A 21869-nucleotide genomic window follows, 5' to 3' on the forward strand; every position below is an offset into this window, starting at 1 on the left:
AATTCACTCAATACAATTTACAGTCGAGAAAGAAGTAAATTGAAACAATAACTGCAGTCAGCCTTAGTCCATTGAAGCATCTCCTGTTAGCAATGGAAGTGGAATTGTTTTAATTCCCTATGCCTTAATATCTTCATATAAGCTAAACTTCATCAAAGCAGGTCAAATATTAAATGGTACAGATAAGGTAAACCTAAAGTACTTTAGGATACACGAGTAAAATCAGAATGGAAATTGCGTGTATAAATGTAGATTTAAAATGGTGAATTGGAAATCTGAGCTTAAAACAATATAAATACTGGGAACGATATTCCAGGGTAACTCATCAAAGGGCTGATCATAGTTTTCAGCTAAAGAGCTAAGCTTTGTCATCATCTTAAGGAAAGATTGTGTGGCAGAGAAATGGAGATGTTTATGGAGAGAATCGAAAAATTTGGAGCAGGCCTAAGCAGCTGAAGGAGCTGAGAGATATCATAAAGCAAATAAGGTTCCAGAATTCAGGAGGGCGAAGCCAGTGAGAGGAGATGTATTCTAATTTCTCTGCGTCCCTTGTGACTCAGAAATGTTTTAGGCAGGCCAACATAGGATTACAGAAGGATATGGCATAGAATCAGGTAATTAAACTCAAATCTCTCTACCCTTCCTTTATCATTGACCTTCCCTGACAATCTGTTTTCAATAATTCAGCAGCTTTGTATTGAGTGGATGGTAGTTCAGTACCTGGAAATCTTTGTTTATGTGCAGACTCACTGACTGTGAGATCAGTTCACGAGTAATCAACCTGGGATCCTAGCAGCATCCTGGGAATCCATAGCCAGTGATTTTTACACAGACTCAGGCATTTGGTTCAGACCAATGTCTATGTAATTGCAGTTTATATAATCACGGAATCATGAAACATAGAAAAGGCCATTGGCCCATCAAGTCTGCACTGACATTACTGCTGGTAAAGATGCACTAATCCCAATTTCCTGCACTTGTCCTATATCCTCAAATGTTATGATATTTCAAGTACTCTTCCAAATATTTTTTAAACATTGGAAGGTTTCCGGCCTCCACTACTTTCCTAGGCAGTGCATTCTAGATTCTGATTGAAAAGGTTCTTTCCCAAATCCCCTCTGAATCTCCTGCCCCTTACGCCAAAATTATGCCTCCTCATGATTGACCCCTCAACCAAGAGAAACAGCTGCTCTCTATTTACCCTGTCCATTTATCTCATAATCTTATACACCTCAATAATGGTCCCCCTTAGCCTTCTCTGCTCTCGAGGAAACAATCCAAGCCTGTCTATTCTTTCGTTATAGCTCAATTGCTCCATTCCAGGCAATATCCTAGTGAATCTGTTCTGTACCCGCGCTAGTGCTATCACACTCTGTAATGAGGTGATCAGATCTGCAATTGTGGCCTGACTAATGCTCTGTACAACTCCAACATTACCTCCTTGTTCTTACACATTGCCAAAATTGATGAAAGTATGTGTCCCGTATGCCTTTTTTACTGCCTATTTAAATGTTTTGCCAAACCCAGGGATCTATTTCCATGCTATACATCTCTATGAATCTATGAATCTATGAATCTGTGAATAACTACCCTAAGATATCTCTGTTCCTCGAAGCTACCCAATGTTCTGCTATTTATTAAATACTCCCTCATCTTACTTCTTCATCCAAAGTGCATCATCTTGTACTTATCAGGGTTAGATGCCATCTGTGTCACTGCTCTGCCCATCTGACCAACCCATCTACAACATCCTGTAACCTACAATCATCTTCTTTGCTATTAACCACACTACCAATCTTGGTGTTATCTGCAAATTTGTTTAACACACACCCCCATCCCCTATTTTCATCTATATTATTTAGAAATATCACAAACAATAAGGGTCCCAGTACTGATTCTTGTGATACATCGGTGGACACCCATCTCCAGTCACTCAAACAGCCTTCTACCACTACCGTTCGTGATCTTTTACTAAGCCAGTTTTTGATCCCTCTCACCAAGTCTCCTCAATTCCATGTGCTTTAATCGTCTCAATCAGTCTCCCATGTGGGACCTTGGTAAAAGCTTTGCTAAAATCCATATAAAGCACTTAACTAAACTTCTCTCATCCACACTTTGAAAATCATCACATTTTCAAAGAATTCTACCAAATTTGTTGGGTATGACCTCCCTCTGGCAAAGTCATGCTGACTATCCCTAATTAACCCATGCCTTTCCAAGTGGGTATTAATTCATTCCTTCAGAATTTTCTCCAGTAGTTTCCCAACCACTTACATGAGACTTACCAGTAACTTCCTGGTTCATCGCTACCACCCTTCTTACAAAGTGGAACAGCATTAGCCATCCTCTGGTACTTCCCTCATGGCCTGTAAAAATTTGTGTCAGAGCCCCTGCAATTTCTGCCTCAACTCCTATAATAGCCTGTGATGCAATTCATCCAGGCCAGGGGATTTATCTGTTTTTAAAGCCAACAAAGCCTCCAATATCTCTGCATTTCGTTTGTCAAACTGTGCAAGCTCCTCCCAGTCCCTTTTCCTGAATTGATACATACATTCTCCTTTTCCAGAGTGAAGACCAAAGAGAATTATCCATTCAAAACTCTTCCAATATCCTTTCACACATTGGTTGACCCCTTATTTCCTTCTGGTTAACCTCTTCCCTTTAATATATTTATAAAATATCTTAGGGTTTCCCTAATCCTGTTTACAGGTCCTTTTCTCATGCCCCCTTTCTGCCGTTCTAAGAGCAAAAGAGCTCATGAAATTCATCAACTATGTCTAAAACAGGTCTTAGGACACAGTACACACTACCTGCCAAGGGTGTGTCCCAGGTTCCGACTCCTTGCCTCCAACTATACGATTCCAAAAACTCAGCAGAATTGGGGCCCCTCCTTGGGCAGGACGACTGCCGCACTTGAAAACTTAGAAAAAGAAGAGAAAAATAGTTAATTTTGGTTAACTTGTAATTTGGCAGATTTTTTGGCTCCTGATGGCAGTGTTGCCTGGAAACCACTGAGCACATTTATATTCCTTTCTCCGCTTTTTTAAACAACATTTATTATGAGAAGATTGATACCTATTTTCAAAATAATTTGTAAAGGTACTCTACATGGTTTAAATATTACACTACGTAAGTGCTCCTTTCAATATAATAAGGAAGGTCCTCATTAAATTTGTGAAAACGAATTTAATTTGCAACACTCATTTACATTTCGATGGAAATTTCCCAATCCAGAACGACATGGACCATGGCAAGGAAGTTGGAAAAATTGCATGAAATGACCAGCAAGGACCTTCGCGATGTCAAAAATAAGAAGTCCCATTTTCCAAACAGGTGTTGCAGGTGGAAAAAGTTCTAAGTAAGAGGTCTATTTGCATGGACTATTACTTAATCATTAATGTGCTATTTTTAATTGTCCCACTTGCTGAATAGAAACTAGACACTGAGCATTCCCAGTGTGAAAGTCAGAGTAAGTATTCGGTGAATCTAAATCCCCTCTTGCTTCTCTGCATCACCAACTTGGGCAGCCAACACAAATATCTCATGGCAAACTCGATGGGTAGTGAGTGCATATTCCCAAAGTCATAGACCTTGGCATCCAATATGTATCAGCCTCACAACAATCTCCGATCCACTTACAGTATAGAACTGCACTTGAATGCTGCTCTTTAGATTGTACTGGCACCTCTCGGCGTAATGCTGCTGCAAGGATACTTTGCAGGCAGGGATGGGCATCTGTCTCATGATCTGAATTAAAATATAGCTCAGGAATCTTATTTGCTCTAATAGGGGTTGAAAAATATCAGGGATATGCAGCAATGTAGAGTTGAGGTTAACATCGGATCAGCCATGACTTTGTTAACTGGAGGGGCAGGCTTAAAGGGTCAAGTGGCCTACTCTTGTTCATATGTTCATATGTTCAACGCTCACAGCAATCCCTTGCCTTGCCTTATTGTACTTTATCCCCTCATCCAGAGCTTAAATACTCATTGAACTTCTGTCTTGCCTTGTCTTTTAGCAGAGACACAAAGCCAGGCAGTTTGTCAAGGTTGTTAGCAATGATCAGTCTAGATGTGGATACGTTTCTTTATAGCACCATGCTATATTAATCTCACACGTGCACCGTTTGCCAGCTGAATATGCACCAGACACACTGCATGTGCTTCAACACAATACTACGTCTCAAAGTCCCCAGCCAGACCAAAAGAAGCATTCTTCAATCAGGGAGCACCTAGCACAGAAGGTCAGAGGCAACTTCCAATATTAGTCCACAGGTTTGGTACCAGTCATTCAGTCACTTGGGGCAATGATTTTCAGTGAGTCTGCACTCCACAGTCTAAGGAGTGGGCTACAGTCAGTCATGTGGGTCCAGTGCAAGCAGACTGTGGAGCTGCAGAAGATAGGTGAGGATCCGTACCAAGATATCTGGTATGTTTACTCAATGTGTATGTTGCTGAGGGGTGGGTGAGGTAAAGGAAGGAGATGAAGATTTAGATAGACAGGACAAGTTTCAAGGAGAAAGTGAGGTCTGCAGATGCTGGAGATCAGAGATGGAAATGTGTTGCTGGAAAAGCGCAGCAGGTCAGGCAGCATCTAGGGAACAGGAGAATCGACGTTTCGGGCATTAGCCCTTCTTCAGGACAAGTTTCAAGCCTATGCGATTGAGGGGGAAGGCAACTATGAAGGGAATCTGTACATTCAAGAGTTCACCGGGGTAAGGGGCTTAGTCTGAGACTGACTCTGTGAGGACCAATCTCTTTCCTTCCAATGTGCTATAAATAACAAGTGCACAATGGTCGTTCCCACACCTGGAGTGGGAAGGGCTAAGTATTTAATTCTGTGAGAGAGAGGCTTCGATTTCAAGTGATGTGAGGCCCTTCAAAGGATAATGGTATTACATAGACACCCATAGCCCACAGCATGCAGTAGAAATCCTGGCCCAAAGCCCTCTTAACCACATCCCACAGCATCAGGAATCAATCCCACTAATGGCTGCATTACACAAGGAATGTTGTGCCACCTGGGAAGATGAATCCCAGTGGTCAAAGTGGTAATCTCATGCTAAGTTCCCATAGACTGCACATGGTGCAGGAACTGCTAACTTCACATAGAGCATGCAGAGGGTGGCGCATGTATGGAATGAGCTGACAGAGGAAGTGGTGGTGGCTGGTAGAATTTCAACATTTAAAAGGCATCTGGATGGATATATGAATAGGAAGGGTTTAGAAGAATATGGGCCAAATGCTGAGAAATGGAATTAGATTAATTTAGGATATCTGGTCAGCATGGAGAAGTTGGACCGAAGGGTCAGTTTCCATGCTGTTCATGTCTATGACTCTACTTGGACCGTAAAAGCTCTTGTCATGCTAGTGATGGCTCAGCTCAATACCTTTAATGTTGCAGTTTCAGCCACACTGACACTCACTCACACAGCTGATGATACAAAGTAAACAAGTATTAACAAATGCGAGCATGTATTTACAATACTTTGTTACTTGTGCCATTTATGCATCCTTATTGGGTCTCCTTTCATTGCCTCACAGTATGTCTCAGAGCAGTTTCGGGTTCCACACCCATAGTACAGGAAACGTGACTTGCATGTGGCACCTGCTGGCCTTAGCATTTTGGTTGGATGACCTAGAGGGCATTTGTGTCTAGAGGCCCCAAACATGCTGAGAGTGCCCTGCCCAGAGGTAGGTGTACCCTCTTTGGCTTGACTTCCCACAGGGCCAAAGGTAGCAGGCAGGGTAGAGGAACATGAATATTTTCATGCCTCCACTAGAACCTGTCCTCACTGATAAGGGCCAAGATCTTCTCTTCATAGGGGAATAAGGAGCGTAATTCTGCAGCATCCAATCTTGCTGGTTCTTTCAGCCCTATTGTGGGTCATTTTCTCCTAGAATGAGACAAAGGGAGAGACTGAGAGAGATGAAAGTGGGTGGCACTACGTTTAGTACAAGAAGACAGAGCAGAAGATATGTAGGGTTAGTAGTGGGGGTGGATTGGGTGAGTGGAAGCAGTGGGGAATGACGTTGCATGCAATAGTGAGGGTGGTAGAGCATGCAGCTTGGTGGGAGCTGAGTGAAGTAAAGAAAATAATGGCACTTACCTTGGCAAAATGCAGAAGGTCATTGACTTTCTTCTGACACTGCTGAGTGTTGTGTCCAGATGGTTGAGACAGCAATGACCTAAGTGACAACCTTAGACCAGGCTGGTAGAGGCTTCTTCAGCACCAGCCTGTCCACCAGGATGCCTATGTATGTGTCAAGGATGGGATACTGGCTTGAGAAAAAAATTATTCAGCCTCATAGAGAGAGACTTCCCTGAGGCTTGACAAAAAGGAGACTCAATCCTTCAGTTTAAGCGTTCGGCCCGAAGGATTTTACCAATCCCGTGACCATTCCTATCTTGAAGGAGAAGGGCAGCAGATACAGGGGAACACCACCATATACAAGTTTCCCTCCAAGCCATCTACTATCCTGAGTTGGAAATATATCTTCATTCTGTTAGTGTTGTTGGGTCAAAATCGTGGAACCCCTTCCCTAGTGTCATTATGAATCTAAGTAAAACACATGGACTGCAGCGGTTCAAGAAGGCAGCTCACCACTGGGGAAGGCAGCTGGGGACAGGAAATAAATACTGGCCCAGATTGCACACATCAATAAAATAAAACATGATATCCAGCCATTTGATATAAAATGGTGGGACGTCCTTAGATAGTGACCATTGCCATTGAGCCTTTGTGGCATATGCCACAAAGCTTTAGTACATTCTTCAGCATATAGTCCTGGAACTAGTACCGTGCCAGTCAGTAACACTTTTTCTTTGACAGTTCTTTGCACTGAATTACCAGCAGCTCTCAGCTGTCTGAAGACAGTCTTTCATTGATGATCCTAAAGCAGCAGCCGGCTGGTGTTTATCTCAAAGCACGTCCTAGTGAACAACTCATGAAACAGAGAGTCCTGTGTTCTGCAGCTAGTCAGCCTGAGTCGCGATAAAAACCTTTTTCCAGGCATCCTTTATAAAGATGCATTCCAGAAGGAAGTGGGTAATGTCCTCTTGTCCTCTTCAGCCACCTGGAGGCCAACTGGAGGGGAATGTGACCCCCTGGGGATACAGGAAGGGTAGCATAAGCAGGACCCTTCTCACCACCAAGTTACAACTTTGTGTTTGTTTGAAAGTTGGTGATGACACTTTCTGCTCATGACTTGATAATCCATTCAGGGAACAATGTGACAGATTTTTCACCATGCTTTCCTGTAAGATCTTGTTAATGCCTCTGTTAAATTAGCATTCAGGGAGACACATAAGAAATGAACAAATTGTGGCCTTTTGGGATGTGATGTCCATGAGACCCAACTGCTGAAGAAGAATCACTGGACGCAAAACATTGACTCTGTTTTCTGTCCACAGACACCACCCGACCTGCCAAATTTCTCCAGTGATTTCGGCCTTTGTTAAAGATCTTCAGCATTCTTTGTTTTATGTCATTATGTTTTTGATGAACCATTTTTTAAAATATTGCTAAAGAATATGATTTCTGGACATTATTTACAGTTAGGAAAGGTAAACAATGAAGTTTAATAATTAACTAGAATTCCTGATGACTTGTGAAAAGCAAAAGTTGTAACAGAGTTTGTTTTCACAAAAGCATAAATGATTGCTTAAACAATTTTAAGAATCACTCCCCACTCCCACATCACTCTATCCCATTGTCAGGTTTATGGCTCAATGTCAAATCTTATTTGACATATGCTTCTGCGAAGCACCTTGGGATGTTTTACAAAATTAAATGCACTCAGTGCAAACCTTTGTAGTGCTATCATCGAAGTGATGAATGCTATTGTCATGGTTTATGTTTCCACCATTTGATGAAGCATAGTTTGTACTTACATTGATATAAATATCAATCCTAAGAACATTAAACAACACCAGTCACACATTTGAAACACATTTTGTCCATTACTCTGAAACAAACAATAAGAATGAGCTTCACATTTTAGACCCTATCCAACTTTCAAAATCAGTTAAGGCCAAGCAGGTGATATACAGCATAACACAGGTAGATGACTCGTGTTCTGTGCCACATTTGGAAAATGTTTATCTCCATAGCATCAATAGTGAACATGAGAACACTGTATGGATATGTTGATTGTTCATCTGTTCTTAAAATAATCTCACAGAATCATCAAAGCATGTGTTTTATTGTTAGTCCATGATGCTAAGTGTAAGGGAGCCAAGTTTGTGAACAGAGTTAGGGTGCTCACCAGCCATGATCTAACTGAATAACAGAATAGGGTTGAGGGCTGAGTGGCCAATTCATACAGTCATAGAGATGTACAGCATGGAAACAGACCCTTCGGTCCAACCCATCCATGCCGACCAGATATCCCAACCCAATCTAATCCCACCTGCCAGCACCCGGCCTATATCCCTCCAAACCCTTCCTATTCATATACCCATCTAAATGCCTCTTAAATGTTGCATTCTTAATTTTCCAATTGAGCATTCATACATCATGATCCAGCTTAGTGGGCTCACACAGAGGTTATGGTTCAAAGCATACCATAGCAAGCTGCATTTGGTTTAACAATGTAACTGGAAGATAGAGGTACAGATATGTGGACAGATTATGGAAATCAACAGGGTTGTTGTGGTAAGTGATTTTAACTTCCCCTATATTGACTGAGGCTCACTTAGTGCCTGGGGCCTGGATGGAGGAATGTTTGCTAGGTTGTTTGAGGACAGTTTCTTGAAACAGTATGTACGTAGGCGGAAGGGGCCTTACTCAACCTGGTACTGGGGAATGAGTCTGGCCAGGTAATCAAAGTTTCATTGGGGGAGCGCTTCAGGAACAGTAACCATAATTCTGTAATTTTTAAGTTACTTATGGATAAGGAAAAGAGTAGTCCTTGGGTGAAAGTATTAAATTGGGGGAAGGCTAACCACCATAATATTAGGCAGGGAGTGGGGAATGTAAACTTGGGGTGGCTTTTTGTGGGTAAATCCACAACTTCCTTTTGGCAATCTTTTAAAGGCCAAGTGATTAGAGTTCAGGACTAGCACGTTCTTGTGAAAGTGAAGGATAAGAATGGCAAGATTTGGGAACTTTGGATGACATGAGAAATTGTGAGCTTAGTCAGGAAGAAAAAGGAAGCCTATGTAAGGTTTAGGAAACTGAAGATAGACAGAGCCCTCAGGGAATGTAAAGGAGGCAAAAAAGAACTTAAACAGGGAGTTAGAAGGCCCAAAAGGGGCCATGAAATGGCCGTGGCAAATGGGATAAAGGAAAATCCCAAGGCTTTTTATACATACATAAGGAGAAAGAGGATAGCTATGGAAAGGGTAGAGTCAAGAGTGTGATGCTGGAAAAGCACAGCAGATCAGGCAGTATCCGAGGAGCAGGAAAATCAACGTTCATCCGGAATGAAGCTGGGAACCTCGAGGTGGACAGATAAATGGGAGAGGGTGGGGTTGGGGGGAAGGTAGCTGAGATTGCAATAGATGGATGGAGGTGGGGGTAAAGGTGATAGGTCGGAGAGGAGGATGGAGCGGATAGGTGGGAAGGAAGATTGACAGATAGGACAGGTCATGAGGATGTTGCTGAGCTGGAAGGTTGGAACTGGAGTAAGGTGGGGGGAGGGGAAATGAGGAAACTGGTGAAATCCACATTGATTCTATGGGGTTGGAAGGTCCCGAGGTGGAAGATGTGGTGTTTTTCCTCCAGGCATCGGGTGGTGAGGGAGTGGCAATGGAGGAGATCCATGACCTGCATGTTCTCAGCACAGTGGGAGGGGGAGTTGAAGTGCTCGGCCACAGGGCGAGGGGGTTGATTGGTGTAGGTGTCCTGAAGATGTTCTCTGAAGCGCTCTGAGAATAGGCTTCCTGTCTTCCCAATGTAGAGGAAAGAGTAGATCCATTCAAGGACAAAGGAGGAAATTTATGCTTGGAACGGAGGATGTGGATGAGGTCCTTAACATATATTGTGCAATGCTTTTCACAAAGGAGGACATGGTGAGTCTAGAGAGGGATATGAGAGTGTGTTGCTGGAAAAGCATAGCAGGTCAGGCGGCATCCGAAGAGCAGGAAAATCGAAGTTTTGGGATGGAGCCCTGTATCAGGAATGAGGCTGGGAGCCTCGGGGGTGTCTTATATGCCTTCTTGATCACTTCATCTAATATAAGTGGATAAAGTGATCAAGAAGGCATACAGCATGCTTGTCTTCCTCAGTTGGGGCATAAGGTATAAAAATTGGCAAGTCGTGTTGTAGCTGTATATAACTTTAGTTCAGCCACATTTGGGATATTGTATACAGGTCTGGTTACCACACTACCAGAATAACGTGGAGGCTTTGAAAAGGGAACAGAAACGGTGTTCCAGTACATTACTTGGTTTGGAGGATGTTAGCTATGAGGAGAGATTAGAAAAACTTGATTTGTTTTTACTTGACTGTTAGATGGTGAGGGGTAACCTGATAAAAGTTTACAAAATTATGAGAGGCTGAGATGGAATGGCTAGTTGGTGACTTCTCCCAGGATAGAAATGTCAATTACTACGGCATATAGATTTAAGGTAGAAGGGGATATTTTTAAAGGGGATGTGAGGGGCAAGTTTTTTATACAATGGGTGGTGAGTGCCTAGAATGCGCTGCCAGAGGAGGTGTTAGAAGCAGATAAAATAGCAATATTTAAGAAGCTTCCTAACAGACACATGAATAGGCAGGGAACAGAGGGTTGTGGATTCTGGAGAGGCAAAAGGTTTTTAGTTTAGAAAGGCATCATGCTTTGGCGTGTGCTTTGTGCTGCACTGGTCTTTGCTCTAAACAAGGGTTAGCATTTGATTAAAGTGGCTATGAAAGCTTGTAACAGGAGCCCAGTTGGTTCACTAACCCACTCTGTAGAAGAAAAGCTCCTAACCTTACACATCAGTCCTTACAGAGCCATGGAATCATAGAGATATACAGTACAGAAACAGACCCATCAGTCCAACTCGTCCAGGCCATCCAGATATCCGATATAAATCTAGTCCCATTTGCCAGCATTTGGCACATATTCCTCTATTCATATACCTGTTCATGTATCCATTCAGATACTTTTAAAATGTTGTACCTGTACCAGCCTCCACTGCTTCCTCTGGCAGCTCATTCCATACACGCACCACCCTCTGTGTGAAAATGTTGCCATTTAGGTCCTTTTTAAATCTTTCCCCTCTCACTTTAAACCTGTGTCCTCTAGTTTTGGACTCCTCCACCCGGGGAAAAGTTCTTGTCTACTCATCCTATTCATGCCCCTCGTGATTTTCTAAAGTTCTATAAGGTCAACCCTCAGCCTCCATTGCTGCAGGGAAAATAACCCCAGCCTATTCAGCCTTGCCCGATAGCTCAAATCCTCCAACCCTGGCAACACCTTTATAAGTCTTTCCTGAACCCTTTCAATTTTCACAGTATCCTTCTTATAGCAGGGAGACCAGAATTGTATACAGGGTATTCCAAATGTGGCCTAACCAATGTCGTGTACAGCCACAGCATGACCTCCCAACTGCTATACTGAAAGCACTGATCATTAAAGGTAAGCATGACAAACACCTTCTTCACTATTCTACCTGCCTGCAATGTCACTTTCAAGGAACTAAGAACCTGCACTCCAAGGTCTCACAACACTCCCTAGGACCTTACCATTAAGTATATAATTCCTGCTCTGATGTGCCTTTCCAAAATGCAGCGCCTCACATTTATCTAAATTAAATTCCATCTACCATTCCTCCGCCCATTGGCCCACCTGATCAAGATTGTGTTGTACTCTGAGGTAACTTTCTTCGCTGTCCACTACACTTCCAATTTTGATGTCACCTGCAAACTTACTAACCATACCTCAATGTTCACATCCAAATCATTTATATAAATGATGAAAAACAGTGGACCCAGCACCGATCCTTGTAGCATACAACTGATTAGAGGCCTCCGATGTGAAAAGCAACCCTCCACCATCACCCTCTACTTCTGAGCTCTTTGACACAATGTGCGTGCAGATCACTCTTAACTGTTGGCAATAAGGTATGGTGAGTGAGCTCCACTGCCAATGAAACACCTCCCTCCTTTTCTTTTCCTAAATTCAATGAAAATGTCTAATATGATATGCAAGCTGATGCAACCCATAATATTACCACCTTAGAATCAATGGCTCTTGAATTGTATACATTCCTCTATCCAGTGCCTAATAATGCTTCATACAATTCTGAAACAATCTCACTAACCCAGGCCTCTGCAAATAAAGGAAAATCTGCCTTGTCATTCCTTAATATGTGTTCACCCCAGTGGAGTGGCCAAAACATATTGCTTAATGAAAACCTAAAGCACACTACTTTATCCTTACCTCACTGAGATTGATGGCTGTATGGAATTTATGTGCTGTATTACAGCAGTGACAACAATTCAAGAGTGCTTCATTAGCTATAAAGCATTTTGGGGCATCCTGCTGCAGTGAAAGACGCTATAGAAATGCAAGTTCCTGCCATTTGTTACATCTCCCTTGATGTTTATTTCCACTAAACTCATTTTATGTTTCACACTATCACACAAAGCCAAATCTACTCTCAGTATCATCATTGTAACTGGGCCTTCGATTCCATTCATATCCATTGAGAAACCATTATGGATATTATAAGCAAATTAAGGTATAATGAATTTTTATAATGGTCCCCAGCCCATTCATGAATCCAGTGAGATCCACAACTTAAAAGAAGGCCCCTCAGCCCAGAGTATACCCAATTCAATAAAAATCACTCTTAAAATTCCAGTTAAATGCAAGCTTTAACCTTACGTTCAGAATCTGACAATATTCTTGGCCAAGACTCATTTTTGAGTCGTACTTACATTATTTTCATCAATATTAATAAAGTACTTAAGTAATTAAATATCTATGTAATTAAGAATGAATTAATAGTAACATTGGTCTACTTGCTATATTTTGATTAACAGAAAAAGCACTCGATCTTACCATTCTGACTCTGCACTGGTTTCGTGTGAAGGGCAGGATTATAATTAAATAGCAGCCCGACCAAGAATAAGTGGCCTGGAGTCACTTGCATGTTAGCTCCTGAGATTTTGAGCTCTGTAGAAGCTCTTAGAAAGAAAGATAGAGAAAGAGAACTCTACTGTAATACAGAAAGAAGGACAGCAGGGATATCAGTGGATAGTGTCCAGTTATTGTTCAACTAGGTATAGATCTGATGGTAACCAGTTAGAACTGACAGAGCAGTGAGACTTCTGCCTGGGGTTATATTGGCGGTTGATTCATTGAAAAAGTTGTACAAGGTAGGGGGTGGTCATAAAATGCACCACTGCTTTTTACACGAATCCACTGAAACATTTCAAAAAGCCAGGGATCATACGCAATAAAAGAAGTAAATCACCCTCACCCCGGTATATATTGGACAGAAAAGGTCATCCGCCTACAGGTACATGTACACATTTAAACAGATACTAATTATACACATTACATAAAACTCTGCTGCCTACATCCTAACTCACTACTCATTCTTATCATCCTCTGCCCATTTAGCAGCCCCTTGATATTCAATTTCTCACCAACATTTTCAAATCCCTCCCTGGCCTCACCCTTGCCAATCATCATAATTGCCTTTAGCCCTTCCATTCTCTCCGTGCTCCTCCAGATCTGGTCCCCTGATTATCCTTGATCTTAATTGTATGAACATTGGCAGTTGTGCCTTCAGATATCTGAGCCCTAAGCTCTGGAATTCATTTCTCATGACTCTCCACTATCAACCTCTCTTTCCTCTTTCAAGACAGTCCTTGAAATCTGCCTCTTTGACCAACTGTTATTTTATCTATATTAATATCTCTTTATATGATTTTATTTAGCTTTATAATGCTTCTGTAAAGCACCACTGGGACATGTTCATATGGTAATTCTGCTTTTGTCATATAAGTTATCGTTGCTCTGCTTTTGTAGATATGAACAGTTATGTGCTTCCTGCTGTGGCTCAGTGGGTAGCACCCTTGCTTCTGAGTTAGCAATGTCTGGGTCCATGTCACACTCCAGAGACCTGAGAGAGTTATGACATGAAATCTTCAGGGGCACATGCAAACAGTGTGTAATGATGATACTTTACATTGATGATTGAAAACAATTTTATTTCTCAGGAGAAGATATGAAGTCAGTTTGTTCATGCCTGTGTTCACATCAATTTGTTAGGAAAAAGTGAGGACTGCAGATGATGGAGAGTCAATATAGAAAAGTGTGGTGGTGGAAAAGCACATCAGATCAGGCAGCATCCAAGGAGTAGGAGAATCGATGTTTCGGTCATAAGCCCTTCAGCAGGAATGTTTTTTTAAGCACAGAGGTGGAGGCAGTAGAAGAAGAGTTCCATGTTGCAACACATACGGAATTTGTTGACCTGTAAATGTAGTGGGATGAAGGTAAGACCTTTACTGAGGACTGATCGCTCATCCTCAGTGAGGGGGAGGTCTGGGGGATGATAAAAACCCAGCAAGGCTGGGCACTGGGGCTGGTGTAGAGATGGGGTTGGGAGTGGAGTTGAAGATTGTCCCTGGAGTGGGGGCAGTCATGTGATCATTGGTGATGTCATGGATGGCATCATCAGAGGAAGTGACATGACCAGTGGCAGTGAGGAGGGCTGAAGTGGTTTGTTTGGTGGCAACTGCAGGGACGGAAATGGCGTCTAGGGTGGCGTAAGCATAAGTGGAGCTTTTGGTGGTGTGTGCAGGGGCGGCTTGGTCATCAGCGATGTTGCAGTGAGCGACATCAAGGGGACGGAAGTAGCATTAGTGGCAGCAACATTTCTGATTAAGGGCTTATGCGCAAATCATCGACTCTTCTGCTCCTCGGATGCTGCCTAACTTCTTGTGCTTTTCCAACGCCACACTTTGTGAATCACATCACACTTTGTTGTCTGTCTGTGAAACATGCACAACTTTCAGCATTCAAAAATATCATTAATTTCCATCATTTCCATCTGTGGCACATCACAGATGTATCCTGGCTGGACATAATCATTAATGTGAGTATCCTCAAAGGCAGAGGTCCTAGGTTTGTTGGCATTCATCCAACAGAACCTTGTTGGGTGGCATGGTGGCTCAGTAGTTAGCACCGCTGCCTCACAGCACCAGGGGCCCGGGTTTGATTCCCACCTCAGGCTATTGTCTGTGTGGAGTTTACACATTCTCCGCGTGTCTGCAAGGGTTTCCTCCCACAATCCAAAGATATGCAGGTTAGGTGAATTAGTCATGCCAAATTGCCCATAGTGATAGGTGCATTAGTCAGGGGTAAATGTAGGCTAGGGGAATGGATCTGGGTGGGTTACTGTTCGGAGGGTCGGTGTGGACTTGTTGGGCCGAAGGGTCTGTTTCCATACTGTAGGGAATCTAATCTAATCAGAACATATTACGGCTTTACAAGACATTGGTAGGGCTACTTTTGGAATAATGCATTCAGATCTGGTCACCCTGCTACAGGAAGGATATTGTTAAACTAGAAAGGATGCAGAAAAAAATTACAATGATGTTACTGGGATTAGAGGGTTTGAGTAATGGGAGAGGCTGGATAGGCTGGGTCTTTATCCCTGGAGCATCGGAGGCTGAGGGGTGACCTTCTCCAGGTTTATAAAATCATGAGGGGCAGGAATAAGGTGAATTGCCAAGAGCTATTTCCAAGGGTAGTCCAAAACTGGAGGCATAGGTTTAAGGTGAGCTGAGAAAAGATTTAAAAGGGACCTGACGGACAACTTTTTCGCACAGGAAGTGATGCATGTGTGGAATGAACTGCCTGAGGAAGTGGTAGAGACTGGTACAATCACAACATTTAAAAGACATCTGGTTGGGTATTTGAATAGGAAGAGTTTAGAGTGATATGGGTTAAATTCAGGCAAATGGGACTAGTTAGGTTTGGGATACCTGGTCGGCATGGACGAGTTGGACTGAAGGGTCTGTTTCTGTGCTGTATCACTGTATGATTCTAAAGGCAGCTTTGTTGGTTTCGGCATTCCACGGCTGGAAGGTAGTCTCATCCACAAGAACTGACAGTTGGATCAGGTAGTCAGACCTCAAGAACTGGCCTCTTCAACCATCACCAAAAGTATGCTTTTTAAAGACACACCAGCTAAAATGGATTTGTTTGTATCGATGAAAGAAGCAGGAAAGAACGTTCCATAATGTTCTCAGGATTGAATGGAGAAAGGCTCAAAGGAATAGTTATATTATGCTGTGGGTTTCTGACCAAAGACAACATGTACATAGCACCTCTAATGAAATAAAAGGTTGCAAGGTGCTTCAGAGCTCACCGTCAAAAAAAATTTGATACTGAGGCACAAAATGAAGGAGCATTTTAAAGGAAGGGAAGATTTAGAGTCAGAATTCCAGAGATTAGGGGCCCAGTCATGATCATGAATGGTGAAGAAATGAAAATTGAGAAAACACAAGAGGATCAGATTTGGAGGAGTGACAACAGTGACAAAATAGTTTTTAATTCTGGATTTTATTGAATTCAAATGGTGATATTTAAAACTATGTCCCTAGAACATCATCCCATGGCTTCGTATTGGTAACTCAATGAGAGTACCATTATATCATTGTTTCCCTTCAGGGAGGGGTGTATTACAGTAAATTGTTTGGAAGTCGTCAGTAAAGAATATCAACACAAAATTCAAAACAAGCTGAGAAAGGTGATGACTAAAATTAGGAGTGAGTGAAGTAATAATATGTGAGGATTTTTGAGATGCTATTGCAATGACTAACTGCTCTGTGACGGCTGGTTAGATCAGACCCCTGCGATGACCAGTCTTTTAGCAGAATATGTGATGCACTTACACTATGTCATGGCTTTTGTGAAGTCTTGTTTTAATCCTTGCATGAAATATTTAATAGCTTTCCTTTGGGAAATTGTGAAATGCTTTTATCCAAACTGGAATAATTACTGGCTGAAATGCTGGACTGACAGTTCATGCACACAATAAAACTTTTGTTCCTTTTCATTTCTTTGCAACTCAGCATCTTCATCCATTTCTAAGTCTCTATAAACTCATTCTTGTAAAGACATTACGCAGTTGTCCTGTGGCTATAGGGACAGTTATTGTGTTAGCACACTCCTGGTCAACTGCTTTTATAAGCAGTTCCCTTTCTTCAGCACTGTTCCAATCCCATTCGACACCCTCTTAGAAACGTCACAAACAATACCATTCTGGTTGCAAAGTATCATCTCTTCTCCAACCTCCCTTTTTTTCTCCAAAGCTCTTTAACTTGATGAGACTCAAAAAACCCAAACCTCCCACAGTACCCTCTTCAAATCTTTCTAATTAGGTTCTCACTGAATACACTGGGAGAGTATTTAGAATAGTAAAATCAAAGACCAGTTTTCAGACTTGAACTTTTCACCAACTTCCTCTTTTTCTTTGATGACTGTGTAAGTCTGATAAACAGTACTCAACTTTGTACCTGTCTCAGATTATTTGTTACTAAAACCTTCACCCATGCCCTAATTACCTCCAGACTCAAACTTTCCAGTATTTTCCTGGACTACATCCCCCCTCTGTAATCCCTCTCTTTGTGTATTACAAACCCTATCTCACACCATATTCTATTCACTTGTCACTCCTGCATTTGTTGAGCTATATTGGCTCTTAATCAACCAAATGCCTCCAAGTTAAAAAATACATCCGTATGCTGAAGTTCCTAGATTCTGTGCTCTCCCTATCCCTGTAACCTCCACCAAACCTACATCCATTGGTGTTCTCTGCACTCACCTGACTCTGGTCTCTTGTATAACTCTAATTTTAATGAGTGACAATGCCTTCATCTGCCAATGACATGAAGTTTTGGAATTCAATATCTAAACTTCTCCATCTCTCTACCTCCATTTTCTTATTCAGGACTTTCTTTAAAGTCTACATTTCCATCTCAGCTTTCAGCTATCTCCTCTAATATTTCCATCTATGAATCAGAGTCAAATTTTGTTTAATAATCACTGCACCAAAGTATTTTGGAGCATTTTACTGCATTAAAAATACTGTAGGCATGTGAGTTAGATTGAATCCATTAACTGCACCATGAAACTAGGCTGAGCAGAACTTTGTCAGTGAGAACAAATGTTTAATTGTTCCATAGAGATCTATTATAGTATCTGATACAAGGGGGAATTTGAAATGAGGAAATGTACAACTGTGTGTGTGAATTATATCCCCTCAATAAATGCCTTAATGCTCCTAGAATTCAACCTATCTTTGAATCCTGCTCCAGCTCGACAAAGACTTTTGCTCTCCCTGTGCAAATGATAGATACCAATATCATGGCCCACAGGCATGTTAGATAATTAAATCGGATACTGCATCTCAGAGTCTGCCATGTAAAAACAAATCTTTATGTTTAATTCCTTGACTGCCTGCAGGTCCAAGAAATAGCTTTCCCCAGTGAATCAACTGGTTTTATTTATTTTGAATGCCTATTGAGTTTACATTTACCGTTACTATTAATTATATAGAAGGTACAGCCCAGACATAGGCTATTATTCTGCACCATTACAAATGTGATTCTGTGATTTAGCCCAACTGGCGTGCATACTGATACTTATGCTCCACCAAGTAACTTCCTATCCTATTCCATCTCACCCTACCAACATGTCCTTCTACTTCTTCTCTCCTATCTATTTATTTATCTAGCTTTCCTTTAAAAATATCCATATTGTTCTGAAGTATTCTGTGTCTATATGCAACAAAACCTAGACAACATTCAAGCTTAGGCTGATAAATATCATGTAGCAATCATGACACACAAATGTGAAGCAATGACTATCTCCAAAAGAGAGAATCTAACCATTTCCCTTTGACATTCCACCACCAATACACAGTTGCAGCAGTGTATACTATTTACAATACAGCAATTCACCAAGACTCCATTGACAGCACCCTCAAAATCTGAGACATTTACCACCCAAAGGGACAAGATTAAAAGATGCATGGGAACACCACCACACAAGATACGTGCAATAAGCACCATTTCTCTACTTGGAACTATATTGTTGTCCCTTCACAGTCTGTGTCAAAGTCCCAGGAATTCCTTTCCAATCAGCTCTGTAGGTGAACCTACCCGTGGAATGCATTGGTTCAAAATGGCAGCTCACTACTACCTTCCAAAAGCATTTAGGGAAGGGCAATGAATGGCATAGCCAATGACACCCATAACCATGAATGTATAAAAAGAATTAATTACTTCAACACAAAGCTATGCAAACAGTGAGTAGTTGTACATCCACAATATAAAACAGTGAGTAATTAATACTGTTGCCCAATGCAGTACTATGTAGCACTTTCAGAGACAATGTCAGAAATAACTGCACAGAGGCTGGTATCCCATCACCAAGTCACCCTTTATTTGCATGTGCACTGTACAATGGGCTCAGACCAGCCAGCTCAAAGCCAGTCCCTAGATTGAGAAGACCTTCTAAATATTCTGTTTATATCTGTCAGCCAGGGCTCCCCGATTGACCCAGGTTAACAACCCCAATCAAGGATCGCATAGTCAATGAGATCCACCTGGCATTTGTTCCAATCATTACAACGTCTTTCAAATAAGACATTAAACCAAGGCTCTATCTACCATCCCAGAGCATGTATGGTCAAATGACATTATTTCTTCAAAATACTGAGATATTCTCGTAACTAATACTTAACCATCAGCCAATATCATAAAAATGATAGTTGATCATTTGATATTTGATTATCAGTTAGCTGCTGTTTATGAGACTTGTGTGCAAATTGCTTGCCACAGATCTTGTGGTAAAAACAATGACTGCAGATGCTGGAAACCAGAGTTTAGATTAGAGTGGTGCTGGAAAAGCACAGCAGTTCAGGCAGCATCCGAGGAGCAGTAAAATCGATGTTTCGGGCAAAAGCCCTTCATCAGGAATACAGGCAGAGTGCCTGAAGGGTGGAGAGTTAAATGAGAGGAGGGTGGGGATGGGGAGAAAGTAGCATAGAGTACAATAGGTGAGTGGGGGAGGGGATGAAGGTGATAGGTCAGGGAGGAGGGTGGAGTGGATAGGTGGAAAGGAAGATAGGCAGGTAGGACAAGTCATGGGGACAGTGCTGAGCTGGAAGTTTGGATCTGGGGTGAGGTGGGGGAAGAGGAAATGAGGAAACTGGTGAAGTCCACATTGATGCCCTGAGGTTGAAGTGATCCGAGGCGGAAGATGAGGCGTTCTTCCTCCAGGCGTCAGGTGGTGAGGGAGCGGTGGTGAAGGAGGCCCAGGACTTCCATGTCCTCGGCTGAGTGGGAGGGGGAGTTGAAATGTTGGGCCACAGGGCGGTGTGGTTGATTGGTGCGGGTGTCCCAGAGATGTTCCCTAAAGCGCTCTGCTAGGAGGCATCCAGTCTCCCCAGTGTAGAGGAGACTGCATCGGGAGCAACGGATACAATAAATGATATTGGTGGATGTGCAGGTAAAACTTTGATGGATGTGGAAGGCTGCTTTGGGGCCTTGGATGGAGGTGAGGGAGGAGGTGTGAGCGCAGGTTTTGCAATTCCTGTGGTGGCAGGGGAAGGTGCCAAGATGGGAGGGTGGGTTGTAGGGGGGCGTGAAGTTGATGAATTGCTCAACCTCCTCGCGGGAACATGAGGTCGGACCGATGCAGTCATCAATGTAGCGGAGGAAGAGGTGGGGAGTAGTGCTGGTGTCATTACGGAAAATGGATTGGTTACGTAGAACAGTAATTACACCGGAGGAAACCCACGCAGACAAGGGGAGAATGTGCAAACTCCACACAGTCAGTCGCCTGAGGCGGGAATCGAACCCGGGTCTCTGGCGCTGTGAGGCAGCAGTGCTAACCACTGTGCCACTCTGCCAGCTACCTGGATTACACCTCTTCCCACCCTACCTCCTGCAAAAATGCCATCCCCTATTCCCAATTCCTCAGCCTCTGCCGTATCTGCTCCCAGGAGGACCAGTTCCACCACAAAACACACCAGATAGCCTCCTTCTTTAGAGACCGCAATTTCCCTTCCGTGGTTAAAGATGCCCTCCTACGCATCTCGTCCATATCCCGCACCTCCGCCCTCAGACCCTACCCCTCCAACCATAACAAGGACAGAATGCCCCTGGTGCTCACCTTCCACCCTACCAACCTTCGCATAAACCAAATCATCCGCCGACATTTCCACCACCTCCAAACGGACTCCTCCACCAGGGATATATTTCCCTCCCCAGCCCTTTCCGCCTTCCGCAAAGACCGTTCCCTCCGTGACTACCTGGTCAGGTCCACGCCCCCCTACAACCCACCCTCCCGTCTTGGCACCTTCCCCTGCCAGCGCAGGAATTGCAAAACCTGCGCCCACACCTCCTCCCTCACCTTCATCCAAGGCCCCAAAGCAGCCTTCCACATCCATCAAAGTTTTACCTGCACATCCACCAATATCATTTATTGTATCCGTTGCTCCCAATGCGGTCTCCTCTACATTGGGGAGACTGGACGCCTCCTAACAGAGCGCTTTAGGGAACATCTCTGGGACACCTGCACCAATCAACCACACCACCCTGTGGCCCAACATTTCAACTTCCCCTCCCACTCAGCCGAGGACATGGAGGTCGTGGGCCTCCTTCACCGCCGCTCCCTCGCCACCTGACGCCTGGAGGAAGAACGCCTCATCTTCTGCCTCGGAACACTTCAACCCCAGGGCATCAATGTGGACTTCACCAGTTTCCTCATTTCCCCTTCCCCCACCTCACCCCAGCTCCAAACTTCCAGGTCAGCACTGTCCCCATGACTTGTCCTACCTGCCTATCTTCTTTTCCACCTATCCACTCCACCCTCCCCCCTGACCTATCCCCTTCATCCCCTCCCCCACTC

The 21869-nt window shown here is 43.0% G+C and overlaps 1 protein-coding gene across 1 annotated transcript in view; it reads right to left on the bottom strand.

The window, feature by feature from the left end:
• ovch2 (ovochymase 2) overlaps nt 1–13218 on the bottom strand; it is a 37340-nt gene extending 24122 nt beyond the window's left edge. Inside the window, exons 1-2 of the mRNA XM_043705622.2 lie at nt 12996–13218; nt 2811–2920 (exon numbers count right to left, since the gene is read on the bottom strand). Coding sequence (XP_043561557.2) covers nt 2811–2920; nt 12996–13086 — 201 coding nt within the window. The 5' untranslated portion in view covers nt 13087–13218. The remainder of the gene's footprint in view (nt 1–2810; nt 2921–12995) is intronic.
• Between the last annotated feature and the right edge of the window lie 8651 nt (nt 13219–21869).

The sequence above is a fragment of the Chiloscyllium plagiosum genome, unplaced genomic scaffold, assembly GCF_037043375.1.
Source record: "Chiloscyllium plagiosum isolate Xiang-an unplaced genomic scaffold, Cpla_swu_hap1 HiC_scaffold_18, whole genome shotgun sequence".
NCBI lineage: Eukaryota > Metazoa > Chordata > Chondrichthyes > Orectolobiformes > Hemiscylliidae > Chiloscyllium > Chiloscyllium plagiosum.